The sequence below is a fragment of the Choloepus didactylus genome, chromosome 13, assembly GCF_015220235.1.
Source record: "Choloepus didactylus isolate mChoDid1 chromosome 13, mChoDid1.pri, whole genome shotgun sequence".
NCBI classification, from domain to species: domain Eukaryota; kingdom Metazoa; phylum Chordata; class Mammalia; order Pilosa; family Megalonychidae; genus Choloepus; species Choloepus didactylus.
Window position 1 is genome coordinate 64,739,753 of NC_051319.1, and position 25,206 is coordinate 64,764,958.

At 36.1% G+C, this 25,206-nt stretch overlaps 1 protein-coding gene across 8 annotated transcripts in view; it reads right to left on the reverse strand.

Moving 5' to 3' along the window:
* The window catches only part of CEP120 (centrosomal protein 120), a 120,369-nt gene extending 95,746 nt beyond the window's left edge, over positions 1–24,623 (reverse strand). Inside the window, exons 1-8 of one of the 8 annotated variants that reach the window (XM_037801085.1) lie at positions 24,031–24,442; positions 23,683–23,763; positions 22,643–22,686; positions 19,929–20,085; positions 17,067–17,181; positions 13,585–13,726; positions 8,207–8,355; positions 1,596–1,793 (exon numbers count right to left, since the gene is read on the reverse strand). In XM_037801085.1, coding sequence (XP_037657013.1) covers positions 1,596–1,793; positions 8,207–8,355; positions 13,585–13,726; positions 17,067–17,181; positions 19,929–20,056 — 732 coding nt within the window. In that variant the 5' untranslated portion in view covers positions 20,057–20,085; positions 22,643–22,686; positions 23,683–23,763; positions 24,031–24,442. The other 7 variants (XM_037801083.1, XM_037801081.1, XM_037801086.1 and 4 more) reach the window with 7 other exon arrangements.
* Between the last annotated feature and the right edge of the window lie 583 nt (positions 24,624–25,206).

Consider the following 25,206-nt stretch of genomic DNA (forward strand, 5'->3'; position numbering starts at 1 on the left):
CTGAATCGAACACTTAAAAAGGTTAAAATGGGATATTTTGTGTGATATATATGCTACCACAACAAAAATAAAAGTAAAACATAACAATGACAAGATTAGTAATAATAAAAACAATTAAAAGCAAGAAAGTTGTTTTTAAAAGATATAGAAATTCCTCAAACAAGACCCATTTACTTACATTGGCATTATATTTTTAAAAAAGTAACTAATATTTAGTTCATCCTTACATAAATCTAAGAATACTTTAAAAAAAACTGTAATAGAAAACAAAACAGTGGGTTGTTCTTTCTTTAAATAAAAAACAAATAAACGTTTTTCTTCTATTTCCATTTTAATAATTTAAACACAGTTCTAAAAAACAAGTCAGTGAAACAAGCCCACTTTGGAAATTAAAAAACCTCAAATAATTTTTATTCACACATACAACACCTTGAGTGTTTTTCTCTCTTTTCTTGCTTTTCAGACTTCATATAGAAAACTGAGTGTTTAACAGTAAAGGTGAAAAGGAATACTTTAGGGTGGAATGTACTGTTAATCACTGATAGCTAATCAAAAGTTCAGTGTAGCCACCTTTGACAACCACAAAATAATAGACTATTTCAGGTATACATTAAAAAAAAATATTCTTTTCACTTACCATAATGAAACTTTGGTAAACTAAGCATTTATATAGGCAATAAGCAAACACTCCATAAAAAAATGTTTTTAGCTTTAATAACAGCAGTGACAGAGTTTAGGGAGAACTGTAATTTAGTCTTAATGTTATTACGTGTGATATTTTTAATGGACTGGGAAAAAGTATTTTTATGACTTGAATGTCCATTAGAATCTAAGTGAATACTTGTGATAAGGATTGCTATGACTGATATGTTAGATAGAGAATAAAATCTATTCTGGCTATTCATCATCCTATATAATCTTCAATTTTCTAATTATCTTGAATTCAACATAACCACCTCTAAAATTTAGTTCTAGTAAAATTTCCTAATGTGGCTCCCTATCTCCCACCCAAAATGCAAGTGAAATCTACTTACTAAGAATACTTCAAACAAACAACTACACTAACCCTCTATTTTACTATTCCAATTCAGTTTGACCAAGAGCAAGTTTCATAAAAGATAGAATAGTAATATGCACCAGTTAAGATTCATTTTTTAAATAGAGGTCAATGTAAAAACAGTTTACAAAACATACTCTAACTCAAAGGCAGGTTTAGAAAGCTATCCCTTTGCTCTCAATAGCATTAAGGTGTATAATCACTGAAGTCTAGGTGTGATCTTTATGCCTACAGCTACTATCTCCACTAACAATAACCAAACCTGGACTGTACCCACAGTTCTGGGGTTGAGGTACAATTTAACAAAGAACTGATGATTGATATTCCTCTTTTTCTCAATATCTGGTTAAGAACGTATGTTTCCTAAAATTCTAAAGTAACTGTTAGGTCAATGACTTCACTGAGTCAGGCCAACCCTTAAAAAATTAAACACTATACTGGAAAGTTGACCTCCACTACTGAAATAGGATAAAGTTTAAGTACCTCTCTAAAGTTGAAAAATCATCTATAATACAAAGGATTTTGCTGCAATACTTACCTGTAGTTTAGACTGAAGAGCCAGGTAAATACGAAGAATTTCTATACTACTACGTATGCGAACAGATGCTCTCTCTGGCTCGAAGTTTGGGTTGATCAAATCATTGAAGGGTTCATTTGTAACATCATTTCCCAGCAAAGAATAATAAAAGAAAAACTCAGGCTGTCTTTCTGGAAGTTTCATCGTACATGGAATTAACTAAACATTTAAAGAAAAAGAGAAGAATATTACTTTCTAAACCATTAAAAGTGATTAGTATGTCTACTGTGCTCCAAGAATATTTGCTAAAATGTTGAGAATTTTTTTTATTTGAAGGCCTTAAAATCAACCACTGAAATAAAATTTCTAAATCTACCAAATTACTACTCGGATTAATTTTTAAAGGTTTGCCATAGAAAAGCACAAAGAGAATAAGACTTTCATAGATCTATGTTGTTTTAAATGTTTTCTTTTCATTCAACTGGTCCTTGTATCAAATATGCGAGAGATTTGTCTGTTGAAAAAGGAGGTAAAATATTTTAAATTGAACTTCCCTATTTCCTCATACTTAACTTCATCTTATTCTTATACCACCACCAGAGACTCCACCATATAAATGAGAAAATATTTTTTAAACATCTTAATCCAGGACATTTAAGAGCATCTTAATCCAGGCCTTTGATCAAAAAGCTTTTAATACACTTAAAATTTAGAAATCTATGAGTTAACAATGCAAAAAGATGCTTTCACAAAGGAGTGCAACTTCTCAAAGTTGCTAGTATAATGGCCACATGACTGAATGAATTCTTGTCCTATAAAGTATCTTCTAACAGGCTATGAATGTTTACTAGACACTGTTAAAATGGCAATTAAATATAAAATATTGACTTGTCCACAGAAAATTGCTTAAATATATTATAGCTGTTCACACAATGCAGCTATATACTGGTACACTACCATGATAGTTATATAAAATATACTGTTAGGTTAAAAAAAAGACAGGACCATTTGTATAGTTTGTGAAAATAAAAATATTAACTACCTAAATTAAAACAGCACAGAGATATTCAACAGGGTCAAGATGGTGGAGTGAGATGCTTCACGGCTCCATCCAACCACTGAAGCTATGAATCACCAGCAAGAACTGGCAAAAGCATTTTCCTCAAAAGCTCCAGAAAGCAGGTAAAGGATGTTAAATTCAGGCCCCATAATAACTACAAAGAAAATATCGGAAAACATGAAAGCTCATAGAGATAGAATTGATAGAGTACAAGTTGCCAGGGGTGTGGCAGGAGGTGGGCAGTGGGAATGCGGAGTTAATGAAAAAGAGGTGTAGGGTTTCTGTTTGGGGAGATGGGAAAGTTTTAGTAATGGAAGATGGTGAAGGTACCACACCATAGTAAATGTGATTAAGCCCACTGAATGGTATGTTTCAGAGTGGTTGATATGGGAAAGTCTGTTATTTACGAATGTTCCCACAATTAAAAAAACAGAAAGAGCAACTAAAGAAACAATGACAACTAAAAGTAATACATGATCCTTGATAGGATTTAACAAGAAAGGAGAAAGGAAAAAATTGGAAGATAGGAAAAAATTGGAATATAGACTGTAAGCTTTCTATACATTTAAAATTTCTTGAACTTGATAGCTGCATTTAAGGTGATTACATCAGTGAATATCCTTGTTCTTAGGAAATGTACAGGGCAGTAGTTAAGTATTCAAGGAGCATGATATATACAGCCTACACTCAAGTGTTCAGAAAATGGATTAACAGAGACAGAAAGAAAGAAAGAAGATCCAGCAAATGTAGTAAATGTTAATATTGATGGACCTGGGTATCTGGGAGGATAGGGGAGCTCTCTGTATAAGTTCTGTATTTTTATAATTGTCCTTTAAGTTTGAAAGTATTTCAAAATAAAAAGTTGAAAAAAAAAAAAACCAGGACAGCAGCTGGAACATAGTAAATACTCAATAAATTTAAGTTGTTTTACTTATACACTCTAAAATGTATTTGTTTGATTATACAGATTTTAATTATGTAGATTTTAATTTTATGGATTTATATAGAGAGGCAGCACCTTACACACATAGTTGTTAAGAAGACAAATTCTGGTGTCAGCCGCAGGCCAACCCCCTGCCGTGCAACTTCTGGTTCTATTAATGGATATCATGCAATCTTAGGAAAATTACTTAATCACTCTGTGTTTCCATTTCTTCTAGAGCTGTTGGAAGGGTTAAAGGTGATTAACACCACAACAATGCCTAGCACATAGTTAGCTGTTATTATTCTGTGAATGAGAAAATGTCTGGGAAAAATATACTGCCCTTAACAGTGATTATTTCTGAGGAGTGTACTTAGAGGAGGCTTTCATTTTCTTTTTCTTTCTTCTATAATCAGAAAAGCAATAAAAAATTTTAAGAAATAAAGATGATCCTTACATATTTCATGGTACATTTAATTCTAAATAATTCCCACAATGGAGACTCTTTTAAAAATCCTTTATTTTCCTAGGATTTAGAGACTACATATTTTTACCCTTCACTTTCAGTATTTAGGAAAAGGAAAGAAAATTATAACCATCCAGTCTTCCTGCTACAAATTCATTCTTCCATTCTCCTACAAGTTTATAGATGTATCATGCTCTAAGTCACTGTTTTTGCACCTGAAGAAGTAATATGTACATTTATTGCTAGATGTTTTCCCACATTGCCTCTGAATGGGCTGAGAAGAAAAACAGTATCTTAGTAATTTTAAAAATTTTTTGCTTGTATATAAAGAATAAAAAAAAAAGCAAACAAGAAATATTAAGCAATATAAAGGGACAGACAACCTATTTGGCTTAATTTTTAATGAAGATAGCAAATGGCCTGCCATATATTAATCTATGGTGTGTGTGTGTGTGTTTAACTACACTGAAAGCATAATTTGTCCCAAAATGTTACCTGTTATTACCAAGAACTGCATCAATTTTAGTTGTGAACTCAATAGGTCAATTATCCACAACAAGCTTTTAGCATACAAATGTAGCTGCTCACATACAAGCTAAGCAATATTATGTGCTAGGCACTTTACTTATCTCATTCCCCTTGCACATCTACATAGCTGGTAGTATCACCATCATACAACTGAGAAAAATCAAACCCCAGAAAGGTTAAGTTAGGTAACTTGCCTAAGTTAAAGGAGCTAGTCCATATTAAGAATGAGATGCCAAGTCAAATTTATTTTATTCCAAACCCCGTTAAGAGTCAATAGAGCATAATACGGGAACAGCAGAGCATGGAAGCTCATCACTTCTATGATCAGAAATACCCAGCCCATTTGCCAACTGTAAAATCTCCTTAAGACTTAGTTTCTTCATCTCCAAAATGAAAATAATAATCCCTTAAAGTTGTAGGATTAAATTGCAACACATGCAAAGTACTTAGCACAATGTTAGTGACACAGATCATAAAGCACAGTAAGTGATTGATAAAAATTATCAATTATGCCTCTCTGTCTTCCTAGGAAGTAAAAAATATTAAAAATAAAAAGGCAATTTAAATGCTTTGTAAATATGTCAAAAACACAGTAAAAATACAGTAAACTCCTAATTATCTGAAGCACAGACTCTAGGAGTGTTATGCTGTGGCTAATAAATTTTAAATATATATATATAATGAACATCTGGCTTTGCACCCAGCCAAGTGGCATGCTAACCTGAGGCAATCCACAGGCAGAGCTTTAGGATGAGAAGAAGAAAAATAAGGAAAGGGGAAGGACAAAAGTACATATATAAAGTGTAAATGACTAAATGACAATACCAAATTAGGAGAGAAAGAATAAATGCTCAAAGAATACATACAGAAAGTGCTTTTTCTAGCAGGTAAACACACTTCCTGAGAAAAATCTTTACCTGATAAATATTGTAGGTCAATTAAAAATGCAGTACTAAGTATAGGGTTGCCATATGATCCTGCATATGTTTGGAAGAACCGAAAGCAGTGACACGAATAGACATTTAACACATTGGTGTTTATGGCAGCAGTATTCAGGATTCTATGAATGGAGGCAGCCTAAGGGTACATCTAAGGTAAACAGAAGAGTGAACTGTTGTATGTACATACAAGGGAATACTGAATGGCTGCAAGAAGGAATGAAGTTGTGAGGCATGCAACTAGGTGAATGAATCTTGAGGACATTATGTTGAGTGAAATAAGCCAGAATTGAAAGGACAAATATTGTAAGGCCTCACTAATATAAAATTACTATAATGAGGAAATGCTGAGTATTGAATTCGAAAGCATAGGTACCAGACGATAGAATGTGGACAGAGATTGGACAATAGACAATGCTGGAGTGCAGAGTACTCAGTGAGGCTTGTTGTAAAGGTTTGTGGACTGTAAGCTCTTACACCAGTCACATCTGTTCTTGAGTTTTGACTGTTATTTAAGAGATGTTTATTTGGTACAAAATTCATATTCTCTGTAGTATGCTTTCTAACATAACCTGTATGGTCAGTTTAAACAACATGATTGCACGGAATCTAGAATGGGGAATGAGATCCTGTTATTCTGTACAGGTTAATATGATACCCCAATGCACCCCACAGTACTTTGGGCAAAAAATTTAAAAAATACATGCAAAGTCCCATAAGGGACTGGGGAGAAATGTGGAAATATTAAACTTCCTCACATGGGGAATTCCTGGCACTCCCGTAAACATTAGGGAATCCCAATTTAATAAGTCAAGCCCTCGATCTGGGGCTTGCCCTTATGAAATTTATTCCTGCAATGGAGAAGCTAAGCCTAGTAATAATCATGCCTAAGAGTCACCCTCAAAGAACCTCTTTTGTTGCTCAGATGTGGCCTCTCTCTCTCAGCCAACTTGACATATAAACTCACTACCCTCCCCATGTGGGACATGCCAGGGGTTTAAGTCTCCCTGGCAATGAGGGACAGGACTCCCAGGGATGAGCCTGGCCCTGGCATCGTGGGATTGAGAATGCTGTCTTGACCAAAAGGGGGAAAAGAAATGGAACAAAATAAAGCTTCAGTGGCTGAGAGATCTCAAATAGAGTTGAGAGGTCAATCTGGAGGTTATTCTTACACATTACTTAAACATTCCTTTTTAGTTTCTAGTGTTAGAATAGCTAGAAGGAAATACCTGAATCTGTTGAATAGTAATCCAGTAGACTGGATTCTTGATGATAAATGTATAATATACAGATTTTATTGTGTGCCTGTGTGATAGTGAAAACCTAGTGACTAACATTCCCTTTAACTAGTGTATGGGCAGAAGAGTAATAAAATAATCACAAAAAAACATAAAAATAATAGGAGAGGATAAGGGGTACGGGATGGTTTGGGTGTTATTTCTTTTTTAAATTTTTTTTATATATTTCTTTCTTTTTTTCTGTATTTTGGAATAATGAAAATGTTCGAAAATTGACTGTGGCAATGAATGCAAAACTATATGATGACACTGTGAGCCACTGATTGTACACTTTGGGTGGCTTATATGGTGTGTGAGTATATTTCAATAAAATTGCATTTAAAAAATGCAGTCAGTAATGCATATTTCACTTGTGTATGTGGACCACATGAGAATATTGTGCCTCTAAGAAAGTGAACACTCAGATAAGCCATATTCTCTCTTTTTGAAAATACTATTTCAGCTGCTATAGATCAAAATAATGTTAAGAAAACTGGACTTGATCCTGGAAAGGACAATGGAATAACAGATAATTTTGCTTGGGGCCACTGCTGGGAGAGGCAACCTGCCTTGGACCCTGAACATTCTTGCTGAGTGTGCTGAGACTGCAAGGCCCTGACCACTCTCTCACACAAGCCATTTCTGAGGGTTGTTTATGCAGGCGGTGACCTTGTGAGATAAGGTAATATGGTCCTCCCAGACAAAGACCAAGCCTGCTTAATGTTTTCAAAAGTGGTGGATTCCAAGTTCAGTGTTCCTCATCTGTGACACAATTCCACTGCCTGTGGACCAACTACCCGGGTCCTTCTTTATCATGGATGTGGACCCTGATGGTAAGAGAAACTGAAGGAAATATGCTGATATTCATGCTGCTTATAGTGCCAAGATTAATAAAACCCTTTGTCTCTGACCCAAGAATCATATGTCTTCTACTAGACCCATGAAAAATTAACAGGCTAACTTGTTAGCATGTAAATAGAGTAAAATCTAATCTCAGACCTGACAGTCATTAAAATAATACTGAGACACAGTCTTCCCAACAATGTAAATTCCTCTGAAATGTGAATTGGTCAATACTTCAAAAAAATACTCTCCTTTCATACCAGTCCTTCTAATGCCACAAAGTACAAAGGAAAACTATATTTACTGATGTTCATTCTTCTAATGCTGAGAGATTAAAACTATATTTACTGATGTTCATTCTTCTAATGCTGAGAGATTTAATTTATTCTCTTACTAACACTACCAAGATCATACAAGTCTTATTTTCCTAAAGCAAAAATGTTTTCTGGTATGAAAGAAAACATTTTTAAAAAGTAAAAAAGTCTATAGCAAATCGTTTTAATTGTTAAAGAGTTTTTGTGGGTATTTTTTGTTTTTTTTTTTTAATGCATTTTCAAATTCTTCATGAATCACTAAATCTCAGAGAAAAAAAGCTCACCTGCTCCAACTGGGTGGCAAATGCTATGGTCACTGACATAACGAAGGAGTCAGTACAATACTCCGCTGGTCCAATCTGATGGTAGCCTCCTTCCTCGTTCAGCACTGCCACAATGTCCTTGGGGTCAAGTCCAGAGAGGCTGGCAGGTACTTTACAAAGAAACAAACAATTAAACTACATTGTAGTTTGCCATAAACCATGACAAGATTTTAAAAGCTGGATTATACTGTTTAATTTGCTTGGAAGTTTTCATGGATATAGTTAAAATCTCAATTACGTTTCCTTTAATTTCGTATACACTCTCCAAAAAACTCTTATTTAAGCACCGTTTTCTTTCTGTACATGAAAGCCATATTCAGAAACAAGATAATTCATTTTTAAAAATTCCATTTTACAAACCACAGAAGAAAAGGCATCTAACACAAGTTTCCTGAAGGAAGTGAAGCTAAACTGGGAACTGAAGAATAAGCAAGAATTAGCAAAGCAAGAAAAGATGCCTGGATGGGGGGAAAAAAAAGAAAGAACAATAGGTAGAAAGCCTCAGAAGTAAGAGAAAGAATAAAATTAGGGAGCTGAAATAAATGTGGTATGCTGGATCACAGAGTGAGGACTAACAGAGAAAGAGGTAAGGTTGGGGACAAAAGCAGAGACCTTGAATGCCATGCTGAAACATTTGGATAGTTTTCTAAGAACAGGGGAAAACCATGAAAATAATTTTGAGAAGAGAATCGATATAATCAAACAGACTTCCATTTGAAGAGATTGGGGGGAGGGCAGTTCAAATTGGCGAAATACACACGCACAGACAATTAAAATATTAAACAATATCCAGTATTGGAGAGAATACAGGAAAATAGGCACTCTCAACATTGGTAGGTACAGACTTATCAAAATTATATATATATATATCCATACCCTATAACCAAGAACTCCCTCTTCTAGGAGTTAATCCTAAAGAGATAATATGCTTACTGTAGCACTGGCTGAAAATAGTACAATGGTTAAGAGCACAGACTCCTGAGTCACATAGACTTAGGTTCCAATCCCACTTCTGTCATTTACTAGTTAGTTATATAAGGAAATCATATGGCCTTTTGTTTCCATTTTTCCCTCTGCAAAATTTTTAAAGGATTGTTGAGAAGATTAAATTATCCAACACCTTAAAACACTTTGAGTAGCCATTATATAGTAAGAACAGTAGAGCTCAGAAGGTAATAATAGCTCTGGCAGATTTCTCATTGTTAGGGAAAGGAGTTACAAGTATAGAAAAGGAGAAAATAAGAATGAACACTATGGTGTAGAACTGGAATTAGAAGTGTCAATGTTAATTGATGCTGTTCAATATATATATATGGATGAATATAAAATATAGATGTAACAGTATATGTGTATAAAAATACACAAATATATTTAGGTATTTATAGTGTGTGTATGTACATAATGTGTATACGTGTGTGTCTATACACATATGTGTGTATGTATACACACACACACATTTTCCAACTTTGTGAACTCAAAGGGTCTTGAAACAATGACACCCCCATAGCAATGAGCATACCTAGCACCCAGACCTTGATGTCTGAACATCCTTCTTTACTAAAAGGAAGCAGGACTCCTTAGAGAAATGGCTGAATCCAAGGCTGAGACAGGGAAAGGAAAAGATGAGCCTGGAACCAGAAAGCAAGAAAAAGATCAAAGAATGATTGGGACAGTTAAAAGGAAATAGAAGCAGCTTGAAGATGCCCTCACTGGCCAAATCTGGGACAAATAAATTATAATAGTTAACGATCATAACCAACTAAATAAAAAGAGAACTATGAGTCCAAACTGATACAAATAAATGAATAAACCGAAGGCTGAAGAACAGAAAATTTTCATAATTTCAAAATATCACCCCACAAAACATTTAATTACAAAAGAAAAAAGAGTACACAGTTGAGAACACCAACACACAATGCTTTAATCAAATAATCAAAGTGAACATCATCAGTAATGGGACAAATAAAAATTGTTTACCACCTGATTAAGATGCAATATGAAGAACGCTGCATCACTTCTGTGGTATTCCTGTCAAAGACGCATACCCTAAATCTAATGTTAGACAAATCCAAGTCAAGGGACATTCTAGAAAATAATGACCTGTAATATTCAAGAGTTCAAGGTCATGGAAAGATTGAAGAACTATTTCAGACTGAAGAAAAATACAGAAACATGATAATTAAATGCAACACCTAATTCTAAACTATATCCTTTGGCTATAAAGGATATTACACAGACAACTAGTGAAACACAAATAGGATTAAGTCATAGAAATGGCTCAATATTACATTTTGATGAATATATCATGGTTATGTAGGAAATATCCTTTATTTACATGAAATAAACATTCAAGCATTCAGGTTCATTAAGAAGTCAAGTTACTCTTGAGTGGTTTGGGAGAAGAATTCTTCTTTATAATATAATTCAACTTTTCTGTAAGTTTGAAAAAATTAATAAAGACTCTAGGATCTGATTTCTGGTTTCTTATCCTGGCATCACAACTTACAACTCTTGGCATCTTGGCAAAACACATCATCTGTGAAATTTATTTTTCCAATCCAAACAACTACGTCCAAAAGGCAGTTGTATATTTGGGTCTGAATACCTGGGTGGGGGTCTTCAGCATATAAACAGTATTACTGAAGTCAAGGGAACAGATAAGATCACACAGGAAGGGTGTGTACAGAATGAGAAGAGATCTATTTAAAATTTAAAGGATGGCCAGAGTGACATGGGCAGAGAGTATGAGTGTATTTGCAGGGGTCCCCCGGGGAGCTGGGGAGAAATGCAGAAGTGTTGGACTTCCCTACCTGGGCTATTGCTGATTTTCCTGCAAACACTGATGACTGCCAATTTAGTGGGCCGAAACCTCAATCTGGGGGCCGTCTCCTGTGAGGCTAGTTGCTGCAAGGAAGAGGCTAAGCCCACTTATAATTGTGCCTAGGAGACCCAGAGAGCCTCTTTGTTGCTCAGATGTGCCCCGCCCCACCCCCAAGCCCACTCAGCAAGTGAACTCACTACCCTCCCCACTACGTGGGACGTGCCTCCCAGGGGTGCGAATCCCCCTGGCAATGCGGGAAATGACTCCTGGAGATAAGCCTGGACCCAGCATTGTGGGATTGAGAGGGTCTTCTTGACCAAAAGGGGGAAGAGAGATTAAGCAAAGTAGGGTTCCAATGGCTGAGAGATTTCAAATGGAGTCAAAAGGTCACTCTGGAGGGCATTCCTATGCACTATATAGATATCAACTTTCTGTCTTTAGTGTGTTTGAATGGCTAGAGGGAAATAACCTGAAGCTGTCAAACTGCAACCCAGTGACCTTGATTCCTGAATATGACTGTATTACTATGTAGATTGCATAGTGTGCCTATGTGACTGAAAACTTGTGGCTCGCATGCCCTTTATCCAGTATATGGACAGAGAGTGGAAAAAGTGGGACGAAAATTAGATGAAGAATAGAGTGTAATGGAGGGGATAGAAAGATTTAGGTGTTCTTTTTTTTTTCTTTTTTTTTTTAATTCAATTTTATTGAGATATATTCACATACCATGCAGTCATACAAAGCGTACATTCAATTGTTCACAGTACCATTATATACTTGTGCATTCATCAAGAAAATTAATTTTTGAACATTTTCATTATCACACACACAAAAATAATAAGAATAAAAATTAAAGTGAAAAAGAACAATTAAAGTAAAAAAGAACACTGGGTGCCTTTTTTTTTTTGCTCCCATTTTTCTACTCATCCATCCATACACTGGACAAAGGGGAGTGTGATCCATATGGCTTTCCCAATCACATTGTCACCCCTCATAAGCTACATTTTTATACAATCGTCTTCCAGATTCAAGGGTTCTGGGTTGTAGTTTGATAGTTTCAGGTATTTACTGCTAGCTATTCCAATTCATTAGAACCTAAAAAGGGTTGTCTATATTGTGCGTAAGAATGTCCACCAGAGTGACCTCTCGGCTCCTTTTGGAATCTCTGCCACTGAAGCTTATTTCATTTCCTTTTGGTCAAAAAGATGTTCTCCATCCTATGATGCTGGATCTAGATTCCTCCCAGGGAGTCATATTCCACTGTGAGGGAGATTAACTACCCTGGGTGTCAGATCCCACATGGGGGGAGGGCAATGATTTCATTCGGTGTTCATTTTTGCTTTTACCTTTATTTTGGAGTAAGGAAAAGGTTCAAAAATTGATTCTGGTGATGAACACACAACTGTATGATGGTGCTGTGAATAAGTGATTGTACACTGTGGATGACTGTAGGGTGTGTGAATATATCTCAAATTGTATTTAAAAAAGTAAATGAACAATGGGGGGAGAAGGGAAAGGAGATGTCTTGGATATTCTTTTTTATTTTAATTTTCATTTTATTTTTTGGAGTAATGAAATGTTCAAAGTTTGACTGTGATGATGAAAGCACAACTATTTGACAATACTGTGAACAACTAAATGTATACTTTGAATGACTGTATGCTATGTGATTATATCTCAGTAAAATTGTATTTAAAAAAACAAAAAATTCAAAGGATGAGATGAGGAAGAAAAGCCCAAAAGGAAGTTAAGAAGAACCAGCCAGAGAAGTTGAAGTAAATACGGTTTCTATTAAAACACTAAACTGTAATTTCTATAATCTCAATCCAAAAGGCCATTCCCAATTCACAATTAAACTTTTAGGATAAGGCATTGATTTATAAATTCAGTGCTATGAATTAAGAATATATGTGCCCATAGAAACAGCATTATAAACGTTAATTTTACATATAACCCCAGGGCATTTCATTCAACATGACTGAAATACAGTATAGTACCTATTACCTATTATTTGAATTTCACTATTTGCCACTATGTAAAAACGCCTCTGATTTCCAAAAGAAACTTATCTTCATCTCCCACAGAAAATAAATTTACACAGAAGGTACAATCATAAAATACTAGAGTAGGAAAGGACCTTAGAGACTGTTTCATCCAATTCCATCATTTTACTCAAGAAAAAATGGGGATTCAAAAATGTTTAAAAAGAAACATAAAAGTTTTGTTAAACTACAGTTCAGTTAATAGAGACCATATAAACAGTTTTGGCTTTCCTGTACTCCTCCTTGAAAATAAATTTTCTTAAGTAGCAATTTTTCAAAACGATACACAATTCTGCTTTGTTCTGCTAGAGGAATAAATGTAACATGAGTAACAATGTCACAATATTTCTCTGCTGCACTACAGTAAAATCAGCTTACAATCTTGCTGTTACTTTCCTGTAGTAACACTCCCATTCTAAAGCTCTCATCCTAAAATGAAACTTCTCAGAGAATGCCTTTAGAAATGACACACAAACCTTTTCCATCTCTAGGAGGTGCTCCCTTTGCTTTAAAACTATCCACTGGTGCCTTTGTATCTGTTTCCAAAGCAATGCTTATCTGTATCTCAGACTTGAACTTGGTGTATTTATTACTCAGCAACTGATACCATTTTGGTGCCTAGAGAACAACAAAAACAAAACATCAACAAAGCACCTTAATAATTAATAGACAAAAAAAAAAATTGGTAATGGTTCTGAATAAATTTCCTATGGTTTCTCAGCACTTCTCTTTTTTTTTTTTTTTTTTTTTTTTTTAAATTCAGTTTTATTGAAATACATTCACACACCATACAATCATCCATGGTATACAATCAACCGTCCACAGTATGATCACATAGTTACACGTTCATCACCACAATATATCTTTGAACATTTTCCTTACATCAGAAAGAACCAGAACAAGAATAAAAAATAAAAGTGAAAAAAGAACACCCAAACCAAGCACTTCTCTTTTTAAAAGTCTGTCCCCCACCCCCACCCCAGCCCCACATTTTCCTCAAAAGATATTAATCCTGTTTAGGAAGCCATCATTTGAATTTCCCTTTGAAAAAACAAAGTAGTTTCTGTTGTCTTTCTTGCTTCCATTCTTATGTATCAATAGGTAAAATATTAAAGTAAAGAAAACACAATATATTTCTTTCTATCTTTAGTCCAATGTCCCCCAACCCACCTCACCCCTTGAGTAACAACAAAGACTACTAATTTTCAGTTTCCCTAATTCCTCATTTACCATACTTGGTATTAAACCTTTTTTTGCCTGCCATGTTTCAGCTTTGTTCTTCTATATGTCAAATTAGGAAAAGCAAAGCTTAGTGTTAATTAAAACACTAACAAAATATTAAAATAAAAGTCTAATGGTAGAGCTCTGGGTTATGAACCACGCACTAGATTGATACTAAAACAAAGAACTTCTCATAGAATGAAGTACCCTACATTACCTGACTATCCCCTCCTCCGAGTACCCTCAGAAATTTAGTACCCAAATCAGCCTGAAAAGTCTCATGGCCCAAGAATATGCATATCAATAATGTAGGAAACACTACATTGAGCAGGGACACTGTTTCAATGCTTAGAAAGAGCATTCTTACTTTGTCCACTGTTACATGAAAGTATGGTAACAACTGGCTCTTACACTGATCAAAACCCACAACTGCTGTTTTATATTCAAGTAAAATAGGACTAACTACGCTTTAAATTTTTAAAAATCCACAATCTTGTTTTTTAAAGGTAAAAATGCATAATACAGTCATTACTATATTTCTTATAACATAGTTTCTAATTTTATGTATAAGCCTGAAAAACAGATTTTTAGCTACTCGCAGAATTTATGATATATTTTTTGATATAAATCAGAAAAATAAATCTGGATTTTTTCTGTTTATAAACATATTTGTTTATAAAAAATCTTTCTATTTTGAACTTCAAACATTCCACTGGCCAACTTCAAATATTTCTGCTGGCCAACAGAAAAGGATAAGCAAAACAGCATTTGGTTTTCCTAAAACTATGTAATTTTGAAAGATTCCTCCTTAATTTGGATCACAAATATGTTGCTAAACTGTTTTAAGTGATTAAACAAGGGCACAAGGAATGCCAACTGCATTTAGAAACACGAGCTCTTCTCTCAGAAACCCTCCACCTAGAAGTATTTATCTTCTCTGGCAAACCAAGTGACTAGAGAAGTATCTTCCAGACATGTACATGTTGCAGGAGAGAACTTGGGCAAGAGATAAGTCAGAGGTGCAACCATGGCTCTTGGTTCAGGATCTACAAGTAAAGAAGGAAAACCTTTTTCACGATAAAGTCAAGGAATAAAGAGGTGATGGGCACCCTAGGATGGGGGTAAAAAAACAAGTCTTCTTTTAATTTTAGAGTTTCAAGCTTTTTAAAATTGTTCCAAATTTGGGGCAAGGTGACTGGATCATTTGCAAATATCATTGCTATCACCAAGAGCAATGTTAGTAACAAGTAAATTTTTATTCACAGAATCCTAATTTAAGATTTAAATCCAAGAATGGTGGGCTTCAAAATAAAAGAGAAGATATTAATCTTACAGCTACTTTATTTTTCTTTAAGGTATAATATTGAGAAGAACTGAAAGGAAGAATTTCTAAAGTCAATAAGGCACAAAAAGGTTGGAGGATATTTCTAGACTTAAGCAGCAGCATGTTTCAATAACAAAAAGCACTAACACAGGAGTCAGGACTCTAAAGTTCTTGTTTGAGATCTCCACTAATAATCAGCTGGATCTCTTTTAAGAAAAACGTCAGGGATGAAAAGAAAATGACCCTGAATGTTTTTTCTGCAAATATCTACCACATGCTCACTAGCCTAGGTTCCCAGAACATAGTACTGAGCATAACTGAAAAGATGTTCACCCACAAGAAGCTTATAGTTTCATGACAGAGGTTAGACAATCAAATAATCACATATTTACTATGACTTGTTCCTTCATGGAAAAATTCTATGAAGGAAAAGTCCAGAGTGCTAGGAAATCACAAACAACAAAGGAATCTGCTCAAGTCTGGGATGATACTTAAAAGATAAGAGTTAATTAGGAAATGGAGGCAGGGCTACTTTAGGTAGAGGGAACTGCATGTTTAAAAAGCCTAGGGAAGAAAGCATTTACATGAAAATCAGTAAGAGTTTAGAGAGAAGAGGAGGAGAAGTGGAACTACAAGAGGCTGCAGAGGTTAGCAGCACTAAGTCACATTAAGCCTAATATGCCATAGTGAAAACTTTGGCTTCATCCTCAGGGCAACAAGAAGACATTCAGGAGGGTTTCCTTTTTTTTTTCTATTTTACTGGGGGGAGGTGGGGTTAAGGAAGGGTTAGTTCCGTAACAAATGTATTTTAGTAAATTTGCTTACACTGATTATTACATAAGAAATGCAGAGAGTGGACAGCAGGAGACCAATTAGAAAGCTACTATATGATAGCCAAGATGAAAAATGGTGGTGGCTTAGTTTGGGGTGGCAGCAGTGAAAAGGCAGAGATAGTAGATGGATCATGAGGAAAAAAAAAATCAACTGGCAACGGTGAAATGGAGGCAGGGAAAGGGAAGTGTCAATGAAGATTTCCATATGCTAGTCTGCGTAACTAGAGGGAAAGTGGCTGCTAGTCACTGAAGCAGGGAATACTGGAAGGAAAGGAAAACTTTGAAAGTTGAATACCTTTGAAAGGAAAGCTTCGAAGTTGAATACCTTGAGCTTGAGGTAAGGGTAACTTGGACATAAGTTTGAGCTCTGAGAGAAGTTTGGTACTAAGATGGTACTAAGTCAAAGGAATAGTTAAAAGGTCAGGGTTTCCTAATTCAAATTCATAAAGTAAAACACAAGAATTGTCACACTGGCTCAAATTCATGATCTATCAGCTCCAGTATTCCATGAGCTTTTCATCAACTCAAAATAATCAAATGTCTAACACAATCATTAACAAAATGCCTTAACGGTCAGTACCTGCTTTGTTTCTTGGGCAGTTCTTAAGTCCAGAACAATGTAACCTATGGTTTCCTTGGTGGAAGATAAAGGATCTAAGGCAAAACACTGGAGTTTGATAGGAGTACGCTGTAGCCTGTACAATAAAAATTTATTTGATAAATAAAATGGCTTTTGTTTAATATTGAAATGACTTTCTATTAGCCTTGGAAAAAATTACCTACTACTATCAAATCAATTATAATTTTGTTGAATAAGCTATTTTTCCAGTCCATATTTTCTGAAAAACTCTTCAACTAGAGAGAATGAACTATTAATTATTTCTACTTATCTATATACCAACTAAGTAATATATAAAACATTTCAAAACTTTAGTCTCTCTCATCTAAGAGGCTATCATCCAGGTCAATGTTTCTAAAACTTTTCTAATACAGAATCCTTTTAATAAAGGCAAAAAATTACCACTAATCCACAGGATTAACTTTAAATTATTTTACTTAACACTGTCACAAACTTAAAAGCCACAAATTTACATGTATGCTTATAGCTCTTACATACATAAAAAAAATCAAAATAATTTAGTAATTAAACACCACAGAATAATAAATTAATTGCGGTAACATACATATACCATAAAATCTGCCATTTTAACAATTTTTAAGTGTACAATACAGTGGCATTAATTTATAATGTAGTATTATGATCACTGCCATCCATTGACCAAAACTTGTTTTCATCACCCCAAACAGAAATTCTACACCCATTAAGCAATAACTCCACATTCACCCTCTACCCAGCCCCCTGGTAACCTCTAATCTACCTTTGTTTTTCATGAATATGCTTATTCTAAATTTTATAAGCGGAATCATAATACTTGTAGTTTTGTGTCTGGATTATTTCACTTAGCACAATGATTTCCATGTTGTAGCATGTATCAGAACTTCATTCATTTTTATAGCTGAATAATAGTCCATTATATTCATATACAATATTTTGTTGACCTAGTCACCTGTCAATGGACAGCTGAGTTGTATCTACCTTTTGTCTATTGTGAATAATGCTGCTTTGAACACTGATGTACAATTATCTATTTGAATCCCTGCTTTCAACTCTTTGGGATATATAACTAAGAGTGGAATTGCCAGGTTATATGGTAATTTGATATTTAAATTTTGAGGAACTGCCAAACTGTTTTCCATAACAGCTGCATCATTTTACATTCTACCAACAACATGTGAGAATTCCAATTTCTCCACATTTTCACCAACACTTGGTATTCTCCATTTTTTCGACAATAGCCATTCTAGTGGATGTGAAGTATCTCGTGGTTTTGATTTGCATTTCCCTAAGACTAATGATGTTGAACATCTTTTGATGTGCTTACTGGTCATTTGTAGATCTTTGGAGAAATATCTATTCAAGTCCTTTGCCTAATTTTTAAATGGAGGGTCTTTTTGTTCATTTTTAGAAGTTCTTTATGTATTCTGGATATTAAACTCAATCAGATATATGATGTGCAACTATTTTTTCCCACTATGTAGACTGTCTTTTCACTTTCTTGATAATATCCTTTGATGCACAGCAGTTTTTAATTTTGATGAAGTCCAATTTATCTATTTTTGTTGTTGCTCAAATTTTTAGTGTCATATATAAGAACCCACCGACAAATACAAGTTCCTGAAGATTTTGCCATGTGTTGTCTTCTAAGAGTTTTTTGGTTTTAACGCATATTTCATACACTATTAAAATTTAAATTGACAATAATTTAACATAACATGACAATGTTTCATAAGCATGATATTGTCTAATATAGCATGGGCTCTTTTTGAGTTTGGAACACTTATAGAGGCTCATGAAGTGAACTGATTAAATTTTGTTATTTTTATATACTGGAACTACTATGAAACCTGCACTTGGCACAAAATCATAAATATGTACAATTTATCTGTGTTATTTTCTCAGCCTACAATACTCAGAGTGGTAGCAGTTGGTACCAACACAACTGTAAACATAACCACAACTGCAGACACTAGCATCTTATAGCAATACCCTAAGGACATACTCTACATGTCAATGAGAAGAAATACAAAGTTGATATTCAGAGTTTAATACCCCTTCAAATAAATCTATGGACTGATTCACAATAGAAGAAAATAAACTCCTTGCTTTCACTTTTTTTTTAATTTTCCATTTTGATTTGTTTTAGTGCTGAGAAAGAGCAAGTACTGAAATGACTGTAAGTTTCCTAGAGGTTAATGTATTTTCAATCCTTTTTTAAATAACAAGTATCACTGTTCTTGTCTGCTTCTGGTCATAAGCTCATGAAATAAACAAGATGTTACAACTTTAAATGTTTTCTACACTAATAAAATATAACTACTTTCATAACTTTTCACCGGATGCCTCTATTTATCCTTGGCAAGGCAGGTAAAATATACAATGTATGAATTAATAGAAATTATAACAAATTGTAACCCACATTTAATATTGGGCAGGTATCACCATGGTACCTCTAGAATATCTACGGTCTCACACTTCAGGAAAACAAAACAAAAAGCAGCTAAGTGTAGCAGTTAAAAGCTTAAGCTCTGGAATTACACTGCCTGGGCTCTATTTCTATCCAAGTAAGTGACTCAGGGCAAGTTACCAAACCTCTTAGACCTCAATTTCCTCATCCATACTGTGGGGGAAGTAATAATACCTATTTCGTAGTTTAAATGAATTACAGACGCAAAGTACTTTGAAAAGTTCCTACACATTAAAAAAATCTCACTGAATGTTATTTTTATTATGATGGTAATCTAAGAGAAATATAAATTTATTTATAAAAGTCTGAAAAAGAGGAGAATAAAGATGCCACTTTAAATTGAAAATAACAGTCACCTGTGCTGATGAAGAGCTTTCCTGTCAATTTCCCAGGCTAATTCAGTAGCAAATTCTGGCTGATCTGTATGGTCCACAGGATCAGTAGCCAACTGTTCTCCATCAAATTTTGCTTCTACAACAAGCATATGCTTTGGACGTTTGGGGAAATGACGACCTAGAAAAATAAGACTCCACAAATTAATCGGAAGTACATAAAAATCAAACAGGATAATTTAGCACATATTTTAAAAATTAATATATGTTAAGGGTGGTTGACATCATACATTCCATAAACTACCTCATGAATACATATTCACAGATATACTTTCATGATTCAAAAGAAACATGAATCAAATTGCAAGCTATAATTTATAAATTAGTGCTTTTCAAACATTAATGTGCAAATGATTCACCTGGGGATCTTGTTGAAATGCAAACTATGGTTCAGTAGGTCTGGGAAGGGGCATGCGAGTCTATATTTCTAACAAACTCCCAGGTGATATAATGCTACTATCCTTGGTTCACACTTGGAGCAACAATGATACAAATAATATTTGTAATTAAAGAGTTAAAATGTCTTTAAACCAAATATAGATTTTACTAAAACATACTCAATACTCAACAAAGCCAGCTGGAGGGTTGGAAATTTTCAAAGTGGCAAAAATATTTACTTGCATCTTAATTTTCCTGTTAATTCTGTTTAAGAATGCTTTCCCTAGTCAAAGAAAAATAAAAGCATGAATTCATTTATTCTATTCTCAAGGACAACATGGTATATTACCTAGAAATATTAAAATATTCTATATACATATCACTTTTCCCTGTATTGCCTGACCCGATTCCTTCAACGTTCACTGAGAGGATATTCAGAGACATGCATTATGCCAGATGGCAGAATGCAAATAGAATAAAACTGATTACCTGTTCTCAAGGAACTGAGGGTCTAGTGGAGATTTTAAAAACTGAAAACAGGAAGCTGAAGGAACACCAAAGAAGCAGTAAGAATCTTGCACTCAGACAACTAGTCCTCCCAATTAGAGATCTCTCCCGGGAGGAGAATCTTAACCACAGTCAAATAAACACATTCCTGCAGCTACTCTCCTTGGCACAAACTACTCAGGAGTTAAGCTGGGGTCAGAAAGAGCTTTATTACAAACTGTGAATTTCAACCTAAGGCTATCATTTGAAACTCCCTTCTTGGGAGTCTTAATACATATGGCATGGCTTTCCCAATTAGCGTTAACAAAAGCCTCTCTCTAGACCTCATTTTCAGCTGCTCTAGACAATCAACTGGGTTCCCAAATGAACTTCATATGCGCCATAGAACCTGTATTTGCAGTCAGACCATCATCACTATATCCTCCAACAAGCTTGGGAACAGAGGAGATACAGTGGAACAAAAAGATGCCTACTTCTCCCCACAATCAACACCTTGATAACAGAAATCCTGTCTTTTTCATCCTTGGAACTCAATACACAACCCAAATTTTGCTTATGGTAGGAACTCAATCATTTTCTTTTGAATAAAGGACATTGCCAGATGTATGGTCAAGAAAATGCAAACAGTTCAATATAGTTAAAGTGCTGTTTAACATATGGATAAATGACCGGAGGGGCATGAGACCAAAAAGGTAGGCAAGAGGTCCTTTAAGACAGGATTTTAAGGAAATCAAATTTTAGAAAGATTATCTCCAAATAGTAATGTAGAAGTAGATGTTTTTCCAAAGGGAAGGAAACATTTAGGAAACAGACCTCTGAAAAGATTATTTCAACAGATTAGGTGGATAACAAAAGTTAACTAAATTAACCAAGGCACTCACAAAATTCATTTTTTCAAAAGTTTTTATTTAGCACATACTATTATGTAGAAAATAGAATCAACACATTAGGTAACTATTTGGAAGTTGGGATGGGAAGGTAATTCAAGATGACTCCCAGGTTCTTGGCTTGAGGCAACAGCGTGGTGAATGAACTACAAACAAACAGGAAGAGGAACAGTTTGGAGGGAGGAATACATGCCAGTTTTATGTATGTTTCTGACAACAGCTTCTGACATCCCTGACTCCAGGATCTCTACCCTGCATAAATCTGTGAAGCCTGCAAAATCCACTCCCCTACTTAGACTGTTTCCTACTCCTAAGCACATCAAATTTAAACTCCTTGGCCTGGCTTTAAAGATCTGCCAAGGCCTACCCACTCCAACTATTAACAGCGTATTTCTTACCATGATACTCCGTAAATATTCCCCCTCCACTACTCTGGTCCTCTAAGCTGACCTCTTCACTGTTCTAGGAACCCACCATGCTCATTCCTATGTTGGCCTGGTTTGCCCAACCACTGGAATGATGTTCCTTCTAGCCTCACCTATTTAAAGCTTAATCATCACTCAAGGCACTTCTGTCACCATCCCCATCCTTCCCCCAAAACCTATGTTTACAGTTCATATCACATATTTTTATTACATCTCAACTTATTGTTTCCTGCACCAAGTAGACAATTAGGTCACTGAAAAGAGAGAGAGCACCTGATATTTGTTTCCTCACAGCATGGGGTGCAATTCTACATCCAAAAGCTTGTTAATCAAATTATAAGGGGATTTCAGTCTCACATCTTTATACAAACAGTAATCTACAGTTAAAAGTTTCCCAACTCTGACTCTTTATAGCTTCTGGTCAGTCTCGCATCCCAATTTTCCCCAAAGCTCAAAAAATTAGATTTACAATGTTTCCTACCTTCTCCTTGACCCCACAAATAATGCCAGGCCTCCACAAAGTACCTACCGATTAAAAAAAAAAAAAAAAATTCAGCCATGCCTCTGGCCTACTCAAGATGGCATGTTAATTCTTAACTATTCATAACCTGGCCTAACCCTAACCCTATGATCTCCACTTTCCTACCATCTGCTCTCCAAACTCATTAAACTTAAGCAATCCCAAAACATGGCTTACTTTTCCATGCCTTAGATGCTTTTAGCTCTTAACTCTTAGCCTGGAACGTTCTTTCTTTCTTTTTCATCTAATGGATTCCTAATCATCCTCCAGAACCAAAACATGTCATCTCCTGACAAACTAACCTTCCCCAACTTCCCCAGAGGTGGTCGTTCCCTCTCCTACACGCTGACGGATTACTTGTTGATACATTCTCCATGCTACACCCTAGGTTTCAGAACTAGGACACTGTCATTCTTATATTCCCAGCACAGTGCCCGACACTGAATATTGAGTTCCCGATAAACAAATGCCACTCATTCAACAAACAAAATTTCTAAGTATGTATAACACACCCACTTAACAATCAGTCATCTGTAAAGTCCTCCATCAAGAGCCCTAAAGAGAAAGGCCTCTGCAGTACTTCTGAAATTGCAGGAAGCACGTATTCAAGTCATTCAAGTCAAAGGCAAAGTTCTTAGAAATGGTATTACCTAGAGCCCGTTAAAGAGAAGGAGCTTTCCAAGAATACTTTCAGCTCGTATGTAAAAGTCATCGATGTGCTACTTCTGGTGGAGATCGTTTTTCCCAGACTTTCTGGGACTACTCAGGCTAAATATCACCTATCCCTATTAGCTCTCGTACTCTCTTGAGATTTTTTTTTTTAATCAATTGCCTAACAGGCCTCACTACGTACAACTTTGAAACGTCTCTGGGGACCACAAACGCAAAAATAACAGGGTTTTTAAGGTTAAAAAAGACTCGGTTAAAAAAGACTCGGTCCCACACTACTCTTTTCAAATTCAGGGAGCAGCAATTGCAAAAGCAAGCCCTGGGCCGCTCACCTTCAAGGATGGATACGACTATGAGGAGTTGGTCGGACTTGGAGACCATGGTCGTGGTCGGCGGCCCGGAGGCGGGGTCTGCTGGAGGAAGAGGGGCCCGGATGAGTCGCTGGAAGCCCGGGGCACCCCGCGCGGCTCCCGGTAGGGGCCCAGCCGCCCTCCTGCCGCGGGCCTCTGACGCTGGGGCCCCGCTCCGCCGGCCCGTGCTGCCGCGGACTGCAGCACGCCCGGCTCCCCAGCTCCGGACCGCCAGCCCAACCCCTAACCCTGCCCCGATCCAAGACAAAAGCCACTCCGCCGCCCAGCCCGGCCGGTGAGCAGGGAGAGACAAGCCCGCTGCCAGAAGACCTTTCGTCGCCTGCGTAACCGCTTTTCAAACGCCCCGGCAGCAGCAGCAGCGACAGCCGCCGCCACCGCGCTTCCGCCTAGCAACCTCGCCCGCAAGCCCAACGCGCCCGGGGAGGCTGGAGGACAAAGGGCGATAGAGACAAGCGCAGTCAAGGATAGAACGCCCCTCGCCCACTTCACCTCCAGCCCTTTTAAGCACCGTTCCGGAGCTCTGAGAGAAAGAATAGTTCATTACTTCACAGCGCCCCCTGCTAGAGGGACGAGGGAAAGCGGGCGATTTTGTGTGAAACAGCTGCGCAGGCGTATTGCTACTACAAACGCTTCCTGTAGCCCTGGAGCTTCTGTGAGAGTGGCGTAGTCTGTTTTCTGCCCCAGATACTCCTGAGAAATACATCAGTGGTGAATTTTTGAAAGAACAAAGCAAAAACTAGCTCTATTCGGATCCGCAATGTGGACACTTAATAAGTTAAAAAAATGATGACTTAACTCTGACCTCGAAAATCCCGAAATTGTCCTCATAAGGCACCTCAACTTTCTTCGCCTTGAAAACAAGTAACGTCAATACGGTAATTACTGTATCTGGTGGAGCTGGCATTACTGGCAGAGGACTTCCTGGAACATTAGAAATTACCCTAAAACAAAAACATTGTCACGTGGGCAGGGAAATGAAAGGTATAGGTTCTTCTGTCCCCTGAGCATATATTCAGCAGGAAGTCTGTTAACCTACACTTTTAACTTTACATTCAAGGTACAGGTTTTATTTCAGGAAGGATTAGAAATCTTCTGGAGATTATCTAGCTTGAACCTGGACCTGGGATTGGGGTGTTAGGAGGTAGTGCGGACATTTTAACGTTAAATTTTGTAACAATTCTGTTTTGAAAAACAAAAGCAAAGCACAATAATAAATGACGGGAGTGGGGTGGGGTGCTGGGTGTAATACAGTACAGTAGCAGAGAGATGATAGCAGGAGATAGTTGACAGAAGTTTGGTCTCTCCCACTGCTTTCTCCTTCTCTATACTCACAAGGTATCTCTGGGTCTTCTTCCTTGTTGCTGTTGTTGTTTTCCTTTCCTTTAAGGGAGTGCGTGGAGATTGATTGGATTAGATTAGTTTTAAGGCTTTTTCAAAGGCTTTCCTGAAATGATACATTATTCAATATAAAATCAAGGTAGAGAT